The sequence below is a fragment of the Mustela nigripes genome, chromosome X, assembly GCF_022355385.1.
Source record: "Mustela nigripes isolate SB6536 chromosome X, MUSNIG.SB6536, whole genome shotgun sequence".
NCBI lineage: Eukaryota > Metazoa > Chordata > Mammalia > Carnivora > Mustelidae > Mustela > Mustela nigripes.
The window spans coordinates 112,478,482-112,498,716 of NC_081575.1; the positions used below are offsets into that span (position 1 = coordinate 112,478,482).

A 20,235-nucleotide genomic window follows, 5' to 3' on the forward strand; every position below is an offset into this window, starting at 1 on the left:
TTAACCCACTGAGCCACCCAGGCGCCCCGTAGACATGCTATTAAATATGGTGTTCTCTTGTTAATCTGTCTCATGCCAATTTGATTCTTAGTTTGACGGGAAGGACCTTGAACAGTAGAAGAAATTCTTACTCCCTAACAGTAGGCATAGTCTGCAGGATACTTTAACTCACTGGACATCTCTTGCCCCAACACCACCAGAGCTGAGAGAACCTTGGGACATCTGACATTCAGTGAGTGGAAGGTGCGATTTCTTACCATGTCAGCCCCCCAGAATATCCGCAGAGTCCTATGGGGTGAGAATGGTGAGAGTCCTTTTTCTCTCTTTCAAAATTTAGATTAGCTGGAGAAAATATTTGTGGACGATATTTGTCTTTGGGCCTAGTGACTCTGGTTCAACTTGATAGAATACTCTGGTTACCGATCCATTTCCTCCCAGAGATGGTCTTTGTTTTCTTTTATCTGTATCACTTGATGCACACATGAGGTAAAGCCTATTACTAAGGGACACTTTGGAAGTCAAAGCCGCAAAACTGTTGGGCGCAGGCTGAGCACTTAAAAGCTATTAAAGCCTTCACTACCTTAAGAAGACTCCCATGATAAGGTAAGTTGGTCACAGAATGGATAAGATGGACACTAGGTCACCTGCCAACCTCAAGAAAACCATGCACCAAAGTACACTGTAAAACAACCCAGTCCCCAATCCCATGGTACATCCTTCTTAGGTATTAGTGTGTCTCTAAGAGACCCAAAGCTTAGCCAAGACTGTTAACGTGTGAATATTTTTCCTTTCATCTTGTTCTATGTCCTAAGAGCTTGGCTTGGTGATCAAGGAGAACATTCTCTTTGGTCTCCACAATCCAAAGGGTGCACTCACCAAGGTACACCTTGCTGGTCAATTAAACAGATCAAACTCGGACACACACACACACACACACACTCACTCTCTCTATCCAGGCGTGTCAGCTCTCTGGGGTATCTGACATGAGGGGTTCCAGCCCACAGGAACCTTTGTCACCCCAATCCTTGTTGCCTGTTAGTGCTGGAAAGTCCCATTCTAGTATTATCTACCCGGTGTCACAGACAGTGGGTATGTGACTGGAGGCATCTCACAACTTTGCGGGAGACTGGAGACACCATTTTCACTGCCTATGCAACGACACGCTTTGCTTTTTTTTTTTTTTTTTTTTCTTTAAAGAATTTATTTCTTTATTTTAGAAAGAGAGAGTGAAGGAAGGAGCAGAGGGAGAGGAACAAGCAGATTCTTTACTGAGTGCAGAGCCAAACGCAGGGCTCATTCTCACAACCCTGAGCTCATGACCTGAGCCAAAATCAGGAGTCCGACACATAACTGACTGAGCCACCCAGGTGCCCCAGGTCTTTGTTTTCTCAGACTAATTTTGGGACTAAACTTCTGGATCACAGGGACACGTCACCTTTGCCCTCTTTGGATGCATCCTGCATACATCTTCGGTTAACCTATTAAGGCTTATTGGTTTGAGTTGCTATTAATAGATCCTACTCATCAATGGCCAGACGATGGAACCTTTAAATTGGCTATATTTAAAAGAAAAAGTTTCGGGGCGCCTGGGTGGCTCAGTGGGTTAAAGCCTCTGCCTTCTGCTTAGGTCATGATCTCAGAGTCCTGGGATCAAGCCCCCCATGGGGCTCTCTGCTTGGCAGGGGGTCTGCTTCCTCCTCTCTCTGCCTGCCTCTCTGCCTACTTGTGATCTCTGTCAGATGAATAAAATCTTAAAAAAAAAAAAAAAAAAGAAAAGAAAAAGTTTCTTTATAAAGAGCTCTCACTTGTCTTATGAATATAATGGCCAGTCTTGGGGCCTCTCTCAGCAAGATAAAATCACAGAAATTAGACTTAAGAATTTCCTTTCCATGTAAGATTTTTTTTTTTAAAGATTTTATTTATTTACTCAACAGACAGAGATCACAAGTAGGTAGAGAAGTGGGCACAGAGAGAGGGGGAAGCAGGCTCCCCGCTGAGCAGAGAGCGCCCAATGCAGGGCTTGATCCCAGGACCCTGGGATCATGCCCTGAGCCGAAGGCAGAGGCTTAACCCACTGAGCCACCCACACGCCCCTCCATGCAACATTTATAGAGAACACTCCAGTCTAATCTCTAGGTTCAAAGTACACAGGTCTTCATGTAAATGCTGGAAGCCAGGAAATTAATTTAACAAAAGCACTTGAGACTGGCCATGAGGTTTGCATTGTTCCTGCCTTCCAAGGATTGATAACCAGGCTCTGCCAGCTTTGCAGGTGTATCTTAGACCTCCTACTAAAAAAGAATTCATGTCTCCTAGGAAGCAGCAAGATGTTTTAAATTATAAAGCCCTTTTACCTCCTCTTTGAAAAGATCCTACTAAATTTAGAGATTAAAAAGAATGACTATTCACAAACCCTCTTCACAGGAAACAGGACTAAAAATTTCTCCTGGGCCCTCTTGCAAACGATCCGCAAAAGGCCATTATTCAGGGATTAATAGAATCCCACGCTGAATTAGGAACCCAGAAAGATGACTTAAAATTCTTTGTTAAATGTTAAAATGTTGAAGGTTAAAATGTTAAAATGCTTTATACAGACTTTACAAGGATAAAAATCTTTTGATTCCGATTTTAGTTAAAAAAAACCTCCCTAATATAAAGAAGCAAATTTGGTTAAAAAGACAGGTCAGTCCTATGATATTCACACCAAACTCTAGTTCTTTGAGGAATTAAAAACAACTCTTTGTCTTACATAAATCTCTACAAACCCAAATATGCAAAAGCCAGTCAAAGCCCACCATCGGTCCGGATTCCCAAACCTCACCTACTCCTCTCAAAATGTTTGTGGATATTATGAAAGATCACAATAGTAAAACAACTGTCCTATACCTTTAAAGAAAGGTAAATTTTATTTTATCTTTTTAAAAGGCTTTATTTATTTATTTAACAGAGAAAGGAGACCGAGAGAGCGCAAGCAGTCAGGGGGCAGGCAAAGGAAGAGGGAGAAGCAGGCTCCCCGCTGAGAAGGGAGCCCTAACCTACGTGGGGCTTGCTCACAGGACCCCATCATGACCTGAGCCAAGGCACATGCTCAAACAGCTGAGCCACCCAGAGCCACCCAGGGACCCCAGAAAGGTAAATTTTAAATCACAATTGCCCTGAGACTCTGAGGAAAAAACAAAAAATGTTTTGCATTCTTCCTGTTCCTTGAAATTATAAATCTTATGTTTTTAAGATGTAAATACAGCCCACAATTGCCTGAGACTAAAGAAACGAAAGGGGGGCGCCTGGGTGGCACAGTGGGTTAAGCCGCTGCCTTCGGCTCAGGTCATGATCTCAGAGTCCTGGGATCGAGTCCCGCATCGGGCTCTCTGCTCAGCAGAGAGCCTGCTTCCCTCTCTCTCTCTCTGCCTGCCTCTCCATCTACTTGTGATTTCTCTCTGTCAAATAAATAAATAAAATCTTTATTAAAAAAAAAAAAAAGAAAGAAAGAAACGAAAGGGAAAAAGATGTTTTTAGAAGATACAGACTTCTAGGATGGCTTTTGTGCCCAACTCCAGGGCCTCTCCTAATAGACAGATATGTACCAAATCTCGAATTTGAAGATGTGGATACTCTCTCTACCTTTGTGATGTAAACTTCCTACTCCCACCTTCTTTAGGACCTAAGAGCCATTCTTTGAAATGCAAAAATTAGGTGGAAGGACAGAGACAAGGTTTTCCCCAAAACAAAAAAGGTGGGGAAAGGTATTTGGAAATTGGGCCTTTCATGTCTTTTCCACAGATACTACCAAGACCAAAGCTAGAAGACTGCATCTTGTCTGTGTATGAGCATCTATATATGTTATAAATGTTGGATATTTTCTCTACCTTTGGATGGTATTGCTAAAATTAACTTGTAAAAGAGCTCTATTTAGTTGGTTTGAAGACAAGTGCCTATAAGAATTGAGCATTCCAAAAGTCTGAAAGATAGAAACCCAAATCTTTTTTCAAGTTGATGTGATCTGGAAAAATATTCAGTACTAAAACTAACTAAAGGTTGTTGGTTTAATTGAAATAAAATTGTCTTTAGAGTTATGCACTAAATGTCAGACTTTCATCTGTGTTTAATGAAGGTCAAATGGATTCTTGTCTCTGTTACAAATTTGTCAAAAATATTAGAATAATGGCTAACTTTGTCTAATGCCTCATGAAGTTTTGTAGGTAATCTAAACATAATTGTTAAGAACAGGTAGATTAAATAGATATAAATAAGACTAAAAGGATTATAAGTAAACTTTTAGGTGGCTTCCAAAATGTTTGGTAACCTGAAATTTTGGAATTTTCCCGAGTCCAATGATGAGTTGAATTTGTTGAATATTTGCATAATTTCCAAGTAAGATAAAATAATGAAATATTAAGCAATAAACAAAGGTCTGTTTACTCTTGTCTTCTTGCAGAGAAACTAAAAGCAAATATGGCTCTATTAGTAAACCTGCCATGTGATTTCTTTAAAAAATTGTACTATTAGAAAAAAAAAACGAAACTGTACAATGAAAAAATGCATGTTCCTAGAAATTATGAAATGTATTCATAAATTTACTAATCTGAAGAATACTGGTATAACAGAGGTTTATAGTTGCTTAGTACTTAGTTTTCACCAAAAGCTAAGGTTCCTAAGAGTTAAGAATTCTAATAAATGTAGTTAAGGCCACTGTAGTTAAGGCCACTAGAAATAATAATAATAAAAACTCTGTATGCAAGAAAGTAAGATCTGTGTTTGGGGGGAAAAATATGAGGAATGGGAACACATTTTTGTTGAGGGAAAAGAAAGTATTTTTTCCTAAAGTGAGACAGATTATTTAAAGAAACAAAACTTAGGGCAAACTCTGAATGTAAACAAGAAAGTTACAGAAGGTTTATGATGAAAAAAAAAAATCTTTAGAAGGAATTTTGTATGTGGTCAATACTAGCTAAGATTAGAATAAATTTAAGTAAGTAAATGGGTTTTAATGTCAAAATACATTAACGCAAACTTAAAATTCTTGTTGTCCCTTTGTTAAAAACCCAAAGTTTTCTTAAACTATTGATCTACTCTTAATAAGACATTATAAATGTTTTTATCTTTAAAGTTATCTGCCTAGGGGTGCCTGGGTGGCTCAGTAGTTAAGCATCTGCCTTGGGCTCAGGTCATGGAGCCCTGCATTGGGCTCCTTGCTTGGTGGGAAGGCTATTTCTCCCTCTCCCGCTCCCCCTGCTTGTGTTCCCTCTCTCAATTGTGTCTTTCTCTGTCAAATGAATAAAATTAAAAAAAAAAAAAAAAAAAGTTATCTGCCTAGAAAACAAGGATTCTGTGGTTTGCCAAAATAACTTCCAATGCTTTTCAGGTCTTTGATTTACTAAAAAATAAAAAAACAAAACAAAACAAAACAAAAAACCTCTGAACCTTAATATTTAAAAAAAGCTAAATTTGATCAGAACTATGGAATCTTCTGTATTTGCCTTTGACATCTTATTGTCGAGTTGGCTATATGGATTATTAAATACTGTTTCATAATGATCAGAGATCCTATTTAATAAAATGTTCAAGCCTTTTGATATTTTTTTACATACTTCCCAAAATCAAATTCTAAAATCAAATCTTTTGACTACAATCTAACTGAGATGTTTTCCAGGTAGCTCCTGGAAAAGATTTTATTTATTTATTTGACAGAAAGAGAATCGAGCAACACACAAAGGGAAAGGGAGAGGCAGGCTCCCCGCTGAGCAGAGAGCCCTGCAGGACTCAATCCCAGTATCCTGGGATCAGGACATGAGCCCAAAGCAGAGCTTAACCAACTGAGCCACCTAGGTGCCCCGTAACCATGGCCATTTTTAACTATTGTCATTTATAGTCACTGTTTTACACTGACCCCATTGCAATATATTTCATCTTCAGTAAAATTCACAGAAAGAGTAAAACTCTTAAGGACAAGTTTCCGATAACCTTAATATCATAAAACTGTCTAGGTAAGAATTTCTAAAACTAGTGGAAAAACTGGATTCAAGCAAAACAAAAACATGGGACTAAATGAACTGAGGATGATGATTATAATTTTTGTGACTTTTGTTTAAAACATTTCCAACTTTTAAAAATGGTTTCTTTTTCGAAATTAAGGAAATCTTTTCTCTTAAGCTAGGTGACCTGTAATAGTTTGACAAATTATACCATTATAGGCAGTTTTGAAACATTTATCTTTTCTCCCTATCTGAACCCTCCAGAATTCAGAAACTCAGTAAGAATTCTTTTATTTTAATGGCAGTATATTTATTTTCATAAATTCAGTAAGAATCTGTTCTCCTTGTAATAGGAAGCAATGGAAAGAACTGGTTTTGTAACCAAGGCCTTGAACAGAATGTCATATTTGAGGGGCTCCTGGGTGGCTCAGTGGGTTAAGCTTCTGCCTTCAGCTCAGGTCATGATCTCAGGTCCTGGGATCGAGCCCCACATTGGGCTCTCTGCTCAGCAGGGAGCCTGCTTCCCCCTCTCTCTCTCTGCCTGCCTCTGCCTATTTGTGATCTCTGTCAAATAAATAAAATCTTAAAAAAAAAAAAAAAAGAATGCCATATTTGAGACCTGGATAGATACAGATATGACCAGATAGCATTAAGGAACTAAGAATGGCTTTACGGAATTAATAAAAAACCCCTGGAAGTATCAGCCTATTACCTTGATTAACCTCAGGATATTTGGAGAAACTCGAGAAGGAAAGAATTCACCCACATCTACAGGTATTGCTGACAAAGTCTGGCAGGTATCTGGTGCAAATTTTGGCTCGGTTTCTGGCCTTGCGGCTGTTAAAAGTTCAATCTAGAAATTCAGGAATAAGAAATATTCTTTTTTTTTTTTAAGATTTTATTTATTTATTTTACAGAGAGAGATCACAAGTAGACAGAGAGGCAGGCAGAGAGAGAGAGAGGGAAGCAGGCTCCCTGCTGAGCAGAGAACCCGATGCGGGACTCGATCCCAGGACCCTGAGATCATGACCTGAGCCAAAGGCAGTGGCCTAACCCACTGAGCCACCCAAGCACCCAAGAAGAAATATTCTTAAAATGTCTATACCACCCAAAGCAATCTTCACATTTAATGTCATCCCTATCAACATACCAACACTTTTCACAGAACTAAAACAAATAATCCTAAAATGAGCATGGGATCACAAAAGACCCCAAAGAGCCAAAGCAATTTTGAAAAGGAAGAACGAAGCTGGAGGTATCACAATTCCAGATTGCAAGATATACTACAAAGCTGTGTAATCCAAACAGTATGGCACTGGCACAACATGACACACATAGATAATGGAACAGAAAGGAGAGCTCAGAAATAAACCCATGCTTATCTGGTCAATTAATCTTCAACAAAGCTGGAAAGAATATGCAATGGGGAACAGACAGCCTCTTCAACAAATGGTGTTGGGAAACTGGTCAGCTACATGCAGAAGAATGAAACTGGACCACTTTCTCACACCACACCCCAAAATAAACTCAGAATGGACTAAAAGACCTAAGTGTGAGATCTGAAATCATAAAAAATCCTAGAAGAGAGCACAGACTAATTCCTCTGACATCCACTGAAGCAGTATTTTTCTAGATGTGTCTCCTGAGGCAAGGGAAATAAAAGCAAAAATAAGCTATTGGGACTACACAAATAAAAATCTTCTGAATAGCAAAGGAAATGATCACAAAACTAAAAGGCAACCTACTTACGGAATGAGATAAGATATTTTGCAAATGACACGTATGATAAAGGCTTAGTATCCAAAATATATAAAGAACTTATACAACTGAATACCTAAACCTCCCCAAATCCAACTAAAAAATAGGCAGAAGACATGAACAGACATTTCTCCAAAGAAGACATCCAGATGGCCAACAGACACATGAAAAGATGCTTCACATCACTCATCAGCAGGGAAATGCAAATCAAAACTACGATGAGATTTCACCTCACACCTGTCAAAATGGCTAAAATCAACAACATAAGAAACAACAGGTGTTGGCGAGGATATGGAGAAAGAGGAACCCTATGCAGTGTTGGTGGGAGTACACACTAGTGCAGCCACTGTGGAAGACAGTATGCAGGTTCCTCAAAACATCAAAAATAGAGGAGCCCCTGAGTGGCTCAAGAGGGTAACCTCCGTTTTCCAAACATCTCCTCTCACCTTCCTGATAACAGTCTTCCTTCCCTTTGTATCCACAGACCCCCACCCTTCTCTACAGCTCAATATAAGCCTCATGTTGCCTCACTGTCCTCCGAATATCCATTTCCATGTGGATTCCCCTTACATATGCTATTAAGTTTTATTTTCTCCTGTTAATCTGTCTCAGGCCATTTTGATTCTTACTCCAGCCAGAAAGACCTTGCAGGATAGAGGAAATTCTTCCTTCCCAGTAGTTCACATGATCACATCTATCCATTTCGCTCTCATTTCTCAAAATCCTACACGCCCTCAAGCTCACTTCCATCCCCTTCCCAGACAACCCTACACTACAGTAAGCACCCCTTCATCCATCCCTCTATTCTCTCTACCTCCACTGCCTCATAAGGTAGCCACTCACCCTCTGTGACTATTTAAATTGAGCTCTGGTATAAATGTAAAACACCTAGGGACCTAAAGACTAAGCACAAAACAAAGAATGTAAAATATTTTATTTATAATTCTTATATTCATCTCATGTTAAAGTAAGAATATTGGGGCGATGCTAGGTTAAATATTCTTCCTCCCCAACAGATTGCTTAAAAATAATTTTGCCTATTTACTATATTTTACCTATGTATTTGCTGTATTAGAATTAATTTCCTCATTTTGAGATGCAATTCACATATTATTTGTTCTTTCTAAAATGTGGTTGTTGGAAAACACAGACTTGCCTATATGGCTCATATCGGTGGCTCACGTTATTTATCCACTGGACATAGTTGTTCTATACCCTCACTGGCTTTTTCTCCCGTGCCTTGCCCTGTTCCTGTCCTTTCTCTCGAGATGTGTGATTTCAGCATCGAACTAAAGACCACCCTAGTAGGCCCAGCAGTGACAGCCCCCTCTCATATGACATTGTTAAGGATGATCACAGAGTGACCAAATGTCTTCTCAGAGCACGAGGGCTGTAAGAGGTACTTTGATGCCGAGCCCAGGTAACCACAGCGTGCACGCGCACACACACACACACACACACACACAGTTATCAGCATAGGAGACTAGAGCCCACAGTTCCCGGGTTTTTTTGTTAGCTCCTTGCTGCTGCTGACACCTCTGAAGCTATTAATACAATTCTAGGGGCTCTTTATCAGCCTACAGTTTCTCAAGGTTATTTGAATGCTAATGAGAGACTTGGTCTGATACATCCTGAATCTATATTACTTTGGGATTACCAGAGTTCTTGGGAAGATACTGCAAAACAGACTATTTAATACTAATATTCTCGAGGATTTTCATCCTTCAAAATTAATTGGAGAAAAAACAGAACAACTTTCTAACACATTTCAGTTATAATACACACCAGTCCTGTCAAATACAACTTTCTCTGATGATGGAAATTTTCAATATGGTGAGTGCTAGCAACATGTAGCTATACCATTTTAATAAATTTATATTTACATGAAAATAAACACATAGGACTAGTGGCTAGATTTTATACAGTGCCATTCGATTCCACATTGTGCTTAAAAAAAAAAATTCTCTTCCATCTAAAAGCGGAGATCATGAACAATAAGAATCAATGAAATAATAACAAATAGCAAATATGTACCTTTTCAATTCTAGATGATATTCTTTGTATTTAATTCAATTAAGAATTAACATTCTTAAATTTTGTCATGGTCTAAGATCTCGCGTTTAATTTTTTTTTTAAAGATTTTATTTATTTATTAGAGAGAGGGCATACATGAGCAAGGAGAAGGGGCAAAGGGAGAGAAAGAAGCAGACTCCCCACTAAGCAGGGAGCCCAACATGAAGCCCAATCTCAGGTCCCTGAGATCATGACCTAGGCTGAAGTTAAACACCCTACCGACTGAGCCACCCAGGCACCCTTCCTGCTTAATTTTTTAAGACTTTATTTATACATTAATTTATTTAAGGTACATTGGTTTCCCAAATGGGAAACCATGTCCCCACACATGCAGCATTCCCCATTATCAACAGCCCCAACCAGAGAAGACAGTTGTTATAGTTCATGAACCTACACTGACACATAACACCCAAAGTCCAGAGTTTACATCGTGGTTCACTCTTGATGTTATATATTCCATAGGTTTGGACAAATGTATACTGATCTGTACCCATCATAATACACAGAGTATTTTCATTACTCTAAAAATCAGGGGCTCCACCTATTCATCCCTCCCTGTACTCTAACACATGGCCACCACTGATCTTTTCCCTGTCTCCATTTGCCTTTTCCAGAATGTCATTTAGTTGGGTACACAGGCTTTTCAGATTGGTTTCTTTCACTTACTAATACGCATTTAAGATTCCTACATTTCTTTTCATGGCTTTCTAGCTCATTTCTTTTCAGTGAGGTACAAAATTCCATTGTCTCTTTATGCCATAGTTAAGGTACCCATTCATCTACTGAAGGACATCTTGGCTGCTTCCATGTTTTGGCAATTATGAATAAAGCTGCTATAAGTAGCCATGTGCAGATTCTCGTGAAGACATAAGTTTTCGACAATGCTGGGTAAATACCAAGGAATATGATTGCTGGGTTGTATGGCAAGGATACATTTTGTTCTGGAGGAAAACTGCCCAGTTATCTTCCAAAGTGGCGGTACCATTTTGCATTTTCACCAGTAATAAGTAAGAGTTCCTGGTGCTCCACATCCTCATAACCACTTGGTGTTGCCCATGTTCTGGAATTTGGCCACTGTAACAGGTATGTGGTGATATCTTAACCATGTGTTTTTTTTTTTTTTTAATTTATTTATTTGACAGAGAGAAATCACAAGTAGACAGAGAGGCAGCCAGAGAGAGAGAGAGAGGGAAGCAGGCTCCCTGCTGAGCAGAGAGCCCGATGCGGGACTCGATCCCAGGACCCTGAGATCATGACCTGAGCCGAAGGCAGCGGCTTAATCCACTGAGCCACCCAGGCGCCCCAATCTTAACGATGTTTTAATTTGTATTTCTCTGATCACAGAACACATAGTAGCGCATCATTTTATACTCTTACTTGCCATCTATAGATCTTCTTTGCTCAGGTGTCTGCTAAGTATGGACCCTCATCCATTTCTTTTTTAAATTAGATTTTCTTATTGTTGACTCTTTGCCTTTGTTTCCTGATCTACTCTAACCCTAAATTGTTTATGTGACAATTAAAATAAATTTCCGTAGAAGATGTATTAAGCGAATTTGATTTTATTTTCATCTTGGGTAACAGGTGCAGGCTTTTATCTTTATTTTGTCATTTTACAAATCAAGTTAAGACTGTCAACACCGTCTGCTACTGGAGATAACAGCAAACAGGCATCTGAGTGGACAGACAATGCTTCCCCGGGAGGCAGGGAGCGGAGACTGAGGTGAGGCACAGAGCACAGACAGGCTCTAGGGAAATGCCGCTTTCAGAATCGGCCATATCTTCCCACTTCCTCTACTCCTCATCCTCCTTAACCCCATCTGAACAATGTCCAAGCATCTGAGGGAGGCACTGAGCCTGTGACGACGATAAAGACCGTGACGGTGATAAGCCTAGCGCTAGAAGGACCTGCCAGCACCGTCCTCACCGAGTGGCAGGCACAAGCGAAGGACTTTCTAGGCTAACCCTCAAAGGTCTTGGGTTGTTCTGGATCACAACTACACAATGGGCCTTCTGCTGGGGTAGTAAGTTGCCAGATGCGATGAGATGTGTACTGTCTTTACTGCTACTGTCTTTACAACCGATCAGCAGGAGGTCTGGGATTTAGCAACAGGAAATGCTCAGTAGCTCAGGACAGCAGAGACCATAAATTCTCCCCAGCGAAAAGCAGGAGGGTGGTGCGACATGCCAAAAGCGAAATCAAATCACGACTGTCACCTGTTATCCTTAGTAACTTAAAAACAAGAACATCTGATGTGAAAAATTAATCACAAAAAGAGCACATCTCCCCGAGCCACCATTTTTTGTTTCAGTCAGCACTAGAACAAGCAAACTACCCTAAAGACATTCGTTATGTTGGATTTTAGCCCTTTAACTTTCAACTCTCTGTTAAAGAAAAAAAAAGTAAAACTTCAGTAACTACACGAACATGACTAATTTTTTCCATTTTAAGCCTCAGACCACAAGTGTTGAAAACAAGCCAGTCCTGGTAGGATGTGGGTCTGTTGGTAGGAAGCCACACCCAGCAACCAGAAATTTACTATGCTCCGACAAGTTCATTTGAATGAGAACATTGTTATTGTTGGAGGAAACAAAGTAAATGTATAATAAAAATGTATTTGTGGAGCAGTTTCAACTCCTTGGATTTAGCTCAATTAGCACTACTAAGTGAAAGCATTCCTTTCTTACCTTCTTCCTTTTTTATGTGCATATAAAATCAGAAGAGAGCAAATCCAAAGAGAAAAAGTGGAGAAACTTAGACCCGGAAGGAAGGCAACATGAAAACTCTTGTCAATTCTTTACAATAATGGAAAATATGAAAAATTCCTCTTTAACAATGTACTCAGCCATTTTTATCTCTCCACACAAATTCAAATTCATCTCTCCACAAAACAAAACAAAACAAAACAAAACAAAACATTATTCTCTTCTATCATCTCACTGATTTCTTTTTTTAAAAAGATATTTATTTATTTATTTATTTGTCAGAAAGAGAGAGCACAAGCAGGGGGAGAAGTAGGCTCCCTGCTGAGCAAGGAACCCCATGTAGGATTCGATCTCAGCACCCTGGGATCATGACCTGAGCCAAAGGCAGACACTTAACCATCCTCTTCCCACTGATTCTTAAGCAGGGGCAGTTTTGTGCCCCCAGAGCCCATTTGGTAATGTCTACTGAGATTTGTGGTTGTTACAACTGGGTGGGGATACAATGGTCATCTAGTGGGTACTTGGCAGGGATGCTGTTAATCACCCTACAGTGTGCACTACACCAGCAACAACACAGAATGACACCCCCACCCTCCCCCCCATGTCAGCAGTGCCTCGCTGGACAACTGCTGCACTGTAGGGACGGGGCAGGGGACTGGTACCTCAGGAGGGGAACGAGATGCAGAAGCGTTCAGGAAAGGCCATCGGCTGCCTCGCTCCATATGCTGCGTCTACAGCAGTACTCACACTGCTAAGCTGGTCGAAGAGAATGAACCCTACAATTTGTGACTTGAGAAAGAACACTCCAGAGTGTGAAGTTACTGACCTGCTTACAAACATTAACATGCAACTTCCAGAACGTTAAGACTCGCAGAAATAACTGGCCGTCTGTGGATCAACGTCAACAAGAATAGTACAGAAGGGGTTTCATAGTATTTGAAACTGAGACACCTCTCTTGCCCTATTTCTGCATGGCATCATTTTTACTTTTGTGAAGTTTGGTTTGTTTTTGTTTTTGTTTTCACTTGACAGAGAGATAGAGAGAGCACAAGTAGGCAGAGTGGCAGGCAGAGGGAGAGGTAGAACCAGGCTCCCTGCTGAGCAAGAAGCCCAATACAGGGGCACCTGGGTGGCTCAGTTGGTTAAGTGACTGCCTTTGGCTCAGGTCATGATACTGGAGTCGTGGGATCGAGTCCCCCATCAGGCTCCCAGCTCCATGGGGAGTCTGCTTCTCCCTCTGACCTTCTCCCCTCTAATGCACTCTCTCTCAAAATGGATAAATAAAATCTTAAAAAAAAAAAAAAAAAAAAAAAACAGAAGCCCAATACAGGGCTCAAACCCAGGACCCTGGGATCATGACCTGAGCAGAAGGCAGACACTTAACTGACAGAGAGACCTAGGTGGCCCTGTATGACATCATTTTAACATGTTAAAATTAGTCAAGAAAAGGTCTTTCCAAACCTTATTATGGAAATCATTTCGCAACATATATGCATATCAAATCAGCACATTGCACACCTTTGACCTACATGATGTCAGGTGGCAAGTCTATGTCAACAAACCCGGGGAAAAAGAATTTTCCACGTTTATTTTAGAAGAGAAACAGAAACCAGTAGTTATTCTCACGGTTCTGAAGGCACACAGTCCCACTCTGGAATGCCACTGGCACCATATAGGTAAACACAGGACACATGTGACTGTCATATCGCACCAAGTCTCTCGCTCACACTATTTTTAAACACGTATTTATTTGAGAGACCACGGGCCAGCAGGGCTGGCAGAGGCGGGGAGGGAGGAAGGGCAGAGGGAGAGAGACTCTCAAGCAGACTCCAAGCTGAGTGTGGAGCTGACGCGGGGCTCCATCTCACGACCCCGAGACCATGACCTGAGCCGACACCAAGAGTCGGCCACTTCAGCGACTGCGCCCCCCCCAGACGCCCCCACCTCTTGCTCTCCTTAAGGCGGCAGTGTACTCACGGGCTCGGTTCCGGCTTTTGTATGTGCAGGTGTAGAGGCTGCAGGGCCTCGCTGGCACGAACCTGGGGGTCTGGAATCTTCTCCACAGTGACTTGCATGGAGAGGCTTGAAGAATGACCCTAAGGCTACTCATCACCACCATGTTTAGCCTGGAATCCGGACCGGGCCCCGGATGACTTGCAAGAACCTGGTAACCTAGAAGCAGGAGGACAGAGGAGGCAAAGCTGTGAGCAACGGAGACCGACTGTCGGGTGGAAAGCTCCAAGCGGGACAACCGCACGCAGACGATCCGTCCACACGGCAGGGCTGGGGCTGGGGCTGGGGGGGGCGGAGGGGGAATGACTCAATACTTTATCCACTCCTCTTCCTCAAATTCATTCGTCACCTCATTGGCAAGATTTGGAAGACTGACTCAGGAGCCCTGCCTTTCTTTAAGGCTGGCAAATATTAGAGGCCCAGAATGAGAAGACTGTTTATAGTAGTTTCTTAAAATTAAAAGAACATGTACTTCCTGAAATCCAAATTCGATATCCAGCAGGTTATTTACACGTAAGAAGAAACTGAAGATTAACGCTTCTGGGTTTAAAAAAAAAAAAAAATCAATCTGTATCTGGATGGTTTTAAAAAAACACAAGGATCCATCCTGTCAAAATACTCCTGAGTGGTTTTGAAATCTAAGCTTAAATGCTCTGTGACTCTCTGCAGTTTCAGGTATAACACTGTATCCCTTGGTCATGGGGAAATGGAGGTTAATCCTGAACTAATCTGCAAGTAGATTAGTTCAACATGAATATTCATTTATGACTGCCCTGATGACCTCTCTACCCCTCTCGTGTTCCAAGTGAAGGTCTCAGGAAACAATGCTTTCCAGAGTGTTCAGAAATTGCAATATTAACTTTCACTGACTCTTTCCTGCCACCCCTGCCCAGTAATGCTACATCCACTTTTCCTGAAAATTCCTATCCCGGTACCAAGTGAGCGAACAAGGTCAGAAACAAAACAACTTTCTTTTCCTAACTATACCTTCACTCCAGTGTCGATTTCAAAGTGTTTGGAGTCATCACTTGAGATGCCTCCTGGCAGCCAATAGGGACACCATCTGGGCACCCCTGAGGGAGGTCCGGCCGCCTGGCCGAGTACCATGGCGCTGACCTCGCGGCCTCAGTCCACCCCTTGCTCCTGCCTGCACACCAGCCCCACGGCCTTTGGTTCTTCCCACTCCCCAAGCGCCCCCTGGTCTCAGGGCTTGTGCAGATGCTCCTCCTTCCCTGGACCCCTCCTCCTCCTCCCCCTGTGCCTGGGGAATGCCTCCCCCCCCCCCCTTGGGTCCTCCTCTCCAGCATCCCTTCCTAGAAGCCTCCCCTGCCCCTGCGCTCACCACTAACTGGGAGAGCCCAGCGCCCTCTTCACCCCGCTCAGGGCGCCTCCTGCAGCCCCACACCTGATCCAGAAGGTACTTGATGACGCCCCCTCCCCAGCCACCCAGCCCCGTGGCGCTTGGACCCAGTCTGTCTCTGTCACAGCTGCATCTCTCAGGGACATGCTGCCTGGCTCGGTGACCTAGGCTCATTTCCCTGGTGACGGAGATGAGGATCCCGATTTCCAGAACTCCAGACTGGGAAGTGATTGCCAGCCCGTTCCTGCTCCATATGAAAGGCTCTTCCTAGATGCCTCCCCCACCCAGTTGTGGGGTCCTTCACACTTCCGAAACACTTTTCAGCACTTGCCATTGCAGACGAGGGCCTCATACCCCTCCCTGTAAGATCTGGAGGCCCCTAAACCTCCACCCGATCTGAAGGAGGACCAGACCCAAAGACTAAGCTAGCATCACAGGGATGGGAATTCTGCCAGTAAACGTTTGTATTTCCTTTTTTTTTCTAAGATTTTCTTTATTTATTTGACAGAGAGAGATCACAAGTAAACAGAGAGGCAGACAGAGAGGAGGAAGCAGGCTCCCTGCGGGGACCCTGGGATCAAGACCACGACCAAGGCAGAGGCTTTAACCCACTGAGCCACCCAGGCGCCCCAAATGTTTGCATTTCAACGCTCATTGTCATTTCCTTTGTTCTGGGAACCATGTTGGGTGCTGCCATGCAAAACGGAACAAGGCATGAACTCTACCTTGCAGGTAGGCCATTAGTTTCTCCCCTTTGAAGCCTCTGGAAATGCACATCATATGGCAAAGGAAACCATCCAGGACTCCTCAGAGTCTGCCTTCGGCCTATCAGAGGCCACTCAACTGTCTGACAGTGGTGGCCGGGGGAGGAGAGGGGCCCAAAGTCAGAAAAAGAGAAATTATGATCCTTAGCAATGCTAAGCAGAAGCAAATGTTCTCAGGTCACCCTTCCCTCTCTCCATGTACTTCACTGCTTGTCATTGGCTGTGAACGAGCTCTTCTTCTCTGTATTGGTGCCCTTGACCCTGCTAGATCTGAGCTACGGATGAGAAGGCTACATCTAAGGGAAAGGAGAGAACAAAAAAATCACACCTGGGCTGTGTCCACTGAAAGCAGGAAGCAGCTTCTTCCTACTACTGCCCTGGAAGGAACAAATGAGGGCTCCAGGCAGAACCCTTTATAACCAGCAACACGGGACAAGGACTGCCAAGAGAACTGTGGCAAGAAGCCAGCCTTGAGGCCTGGTGCCACGCACTCTGTTGTATGCATCACTTTGCCAGTGAACACACAACCCAGGAAGCAAAAATGCACAGTCACCACATTAAAGGGACTGTCGAAAGTTCCAGATCCCACGGAGGCTCCAGACCGTCCGGCCTAGCTCCCAACCTGTGGTCCCTAGACCAAGGGCGCCTAAATTATGCCTGCATTGCCAAGAGACACCACAAATTCTCGAACCAAGTTAAAAATCACTTTAGTTTTATATGTGTTCTTATGTATATACATTTTGTTTCGTTTTGAAGATTCTACTTATTTGTCAGAGAGAGAGAGCGAGAGCACAAGCAGGGGGAGCGGTAGCCAGAGGGAGAAGCAGGCTCCCCACTGAGCAAGGAGCCAGATGCGGGACTCAATCCCAGGACCCCAAGATCATGACCTGAGTGGAAGGTAGACCCTTAACCAACTGAGTCACCCAGGTGTCCCTATGTATATATACAATTTGGGGCATATGTCAATATGGACCTTACTTAAGATATCCAAAAGTCTGACTCAGGATTTCAAATATAGATTGCTAATAAACTTTCAAGATATTATCTTTTTTTTTTTTTTTTTTTAAGATTTTATTTATTCACTTGAGAGAGAGAGAGAGCACAAAAACGTTGGAGAGGGAGAAGCAGACTCCTGGCTGAGTTGGGAGCCTGACATGGAGCTCGATCCCAGGACCTGGAGATCACCACCCAAGCTGAAGGCAGACGCCCAACCATCTCAGCCACGCAGGTGTCCCTGAAGATATTATCCTGACAGACCTTGAGCCAAATAAAAGTCCCTCATTTTCAAATACCTTCATTAACTGAAATAACTGAGCAGGCTTAAGGAATAATAGACCATTGGCTACCTCATTTCAGAATCTATTTCCTTTCTTCCCTTAATTTTTTTATTTTGGCAAACTTCAAATTTGAACAAACAGTGGAAATAAATATAATAAAACCACTTATGTACCCTACACTTTATTTCAATAATTACTTTTTGGTGGCCAAGCATGTTTGATTTATACCCTCCCTCCTACTTCCCCTCTCTGTGAGACTTTGAAGGAAAGGACAGACATCTAAGAAACTTATCCATGGGGGCACCTGAGTGGCTCAGTGGGTTAAGCCTCTGCCTGTGGCTCAGGTCATGGTCTCAGAGTCCTGGGATTGAGCCCCGCATCCGCATCCTGGCTCTCTGCTCAGCCTGCTTCCACCTGCCTCTCTGCCTGCTTGTGATCTCTCTCTGTCAAATAAAAAGAAAAAAAAAAAAAAGAAAGAAAGAAAGAAACTTATCCATGATTATTTCCCAGAAGAATATATCTCCAAATTAACTTAGAGTTTCTTCTCCATAAAAATTATCTGTAGGAAACAGCCTCTGGTGATAGTTTATGAACAGAATATGAAAACTATTAATTTTCCAAAATTAAAAACACAGCAAAAGAGTCAGTAACCTGATACATTCTCAGAGCCCACCTACTCCTTCATGTAAACATTTCACTTCTCTCTTGATCTCTCCACCCTAATCCTGGATGAGAGCTCACAGCAAGAACTTTATGCTTCTTTCTAACTTGTACGACTATGTGCAGCATGAAACTGTATAATTATAATTGCAGATCAGCAGAGTTAAAGGATTATATGAACTGAAATATTTAAGAGTGAAGCTTAATGTGCACCCTTCATCTTACACAAGAAAGAATCCAGAAGCAGAGGAGCATAAGAAACACCTGTGCAGTAACACTGTACAAGACCTTGAACACTTTCTGTGACTTCAGATGGTCTAAGGGCTGAGAAAGCTCCCAGAAAGAGCCCGTAAGTGTTGTATCAACGAAAGTTATTATTATTCAAATTGAGTTTGCTAAAACTTCCCATGCTTGAAATGCAAACACTGAGAAAACAGAAAGCTGTTTGGGACAATTTTTAATTTCATGTTTTTCGTTTTCTTTCTGAGATAATACAATCAAACAATTTCAACGGCAGAGGGTCCTTTTTGATAAAATCAATTTGATAATAAAATGAAATTTTAAAAATCTGCTAAGAGGTATGGGGAAACCTTGCTTCAATTCTGTGCTTCTTTCCACTGACTTTCCATCCCTGAATTGAAGCAATAATGAATGATTATCTCATGCAAAGCACTGGGCTGGAGGAAGATGAAAAAATCACGTTTTCTCCCTATCCTCACAAGCTTGCAATCTATTAAAAAACTATGAAACCAGTAACCTTTCTGGTGTTTTTAGTTACCTCTTTCTAATATGGCAAAATGCACATAATATTTATCATTGTAACCTTTTCAAACGTACAATTTGTTGGCATGAAATACATTCACGATGTTGTGTAACCATCACCAGTATCTATACCCCAAACTTTTTCATCATCCCCAACATAAACTCTATACACATTCAACGAAAACCTTCCCATTCCCCCTCCCACCAGCCCCCAGCAACCACGGTTCTAATTTCTGCCTATGTATTTGCCTATTCTGGATACTTCATGTAAGTGGACTCATACAATATTTTCCCTCTGAGTCTGGCTTATTGCACGTAGCATAATTAAACAAATACTTCTTAATCAAAGCCAGATATGATGACAGCTCTGACTTAATTCAATGAGAACACAGAGGGCTGAGGCTCTAAGTTTCAGGAGGGATGGCAGCATCTGAACCATGTGTCATTAAGAGAGAGACAATTTTATTTTATTTTTTATTATTTTTTTTTTACATGCTTTCTTTTTATTGAGAGACAGAGATCAGGAGTAGGCAGAGAGGCAGGCAGAGAGAGAGAGAGAGAGGAGGAAGCAGGCTCCCTGTTGAGCAGAGAGCCCAATGTGGGGCTCGATCCCAGGACCCTGGGATCATGACCCGAGCTGAAGGCAGAGGCTTTAACCCACTGAGCCACCCAGGCGCCCCAAGAGAGAGACAATTTTAATAGGAGGAAGAAAAGTAGAGAGACATGGGGCACCTGGGTGGCTCAGTGGGTTAAAGCCTCTGCTTTCTGCTCAGGTCATGATCCCAGGGTCTTGGGATCAAGCCCCGAATACAGTTCTCTGCTCTATGGGGAGCCTGCTTCTCCCTCGCTCTCTCTCTGCCTGCCTCTCTGCCTACTTGTCATCTCTGTCT

General features: G+C 42.1%; 1 protein-coding gene across 1 annotated transcript in view; it reads right to left on the bottom strand.

The window, feature by feature from the left end:
- LOC132006838 (carbonic anhydrase 5B, mitochondrial) overlaps window positions 1–20,235 on the bottom strand; it is a 55,526-nt gene that overhangs the window by 29,241 nt on the left and 6,050 nt on the right. The window contains exon 2 of the mRNA XM_059384895.1: window positions 14,487–14,681. Within this exon, the coding sequence (XP_059240878.1) occupies window positions 14,487–14,628 (142 nt within the window). The 5' untranslated portion in view covers window positions 14,629–14,681. The remainder of the gene's footprint in view (window positions 1–14,486; window positions 14,682–20,235) is intronic.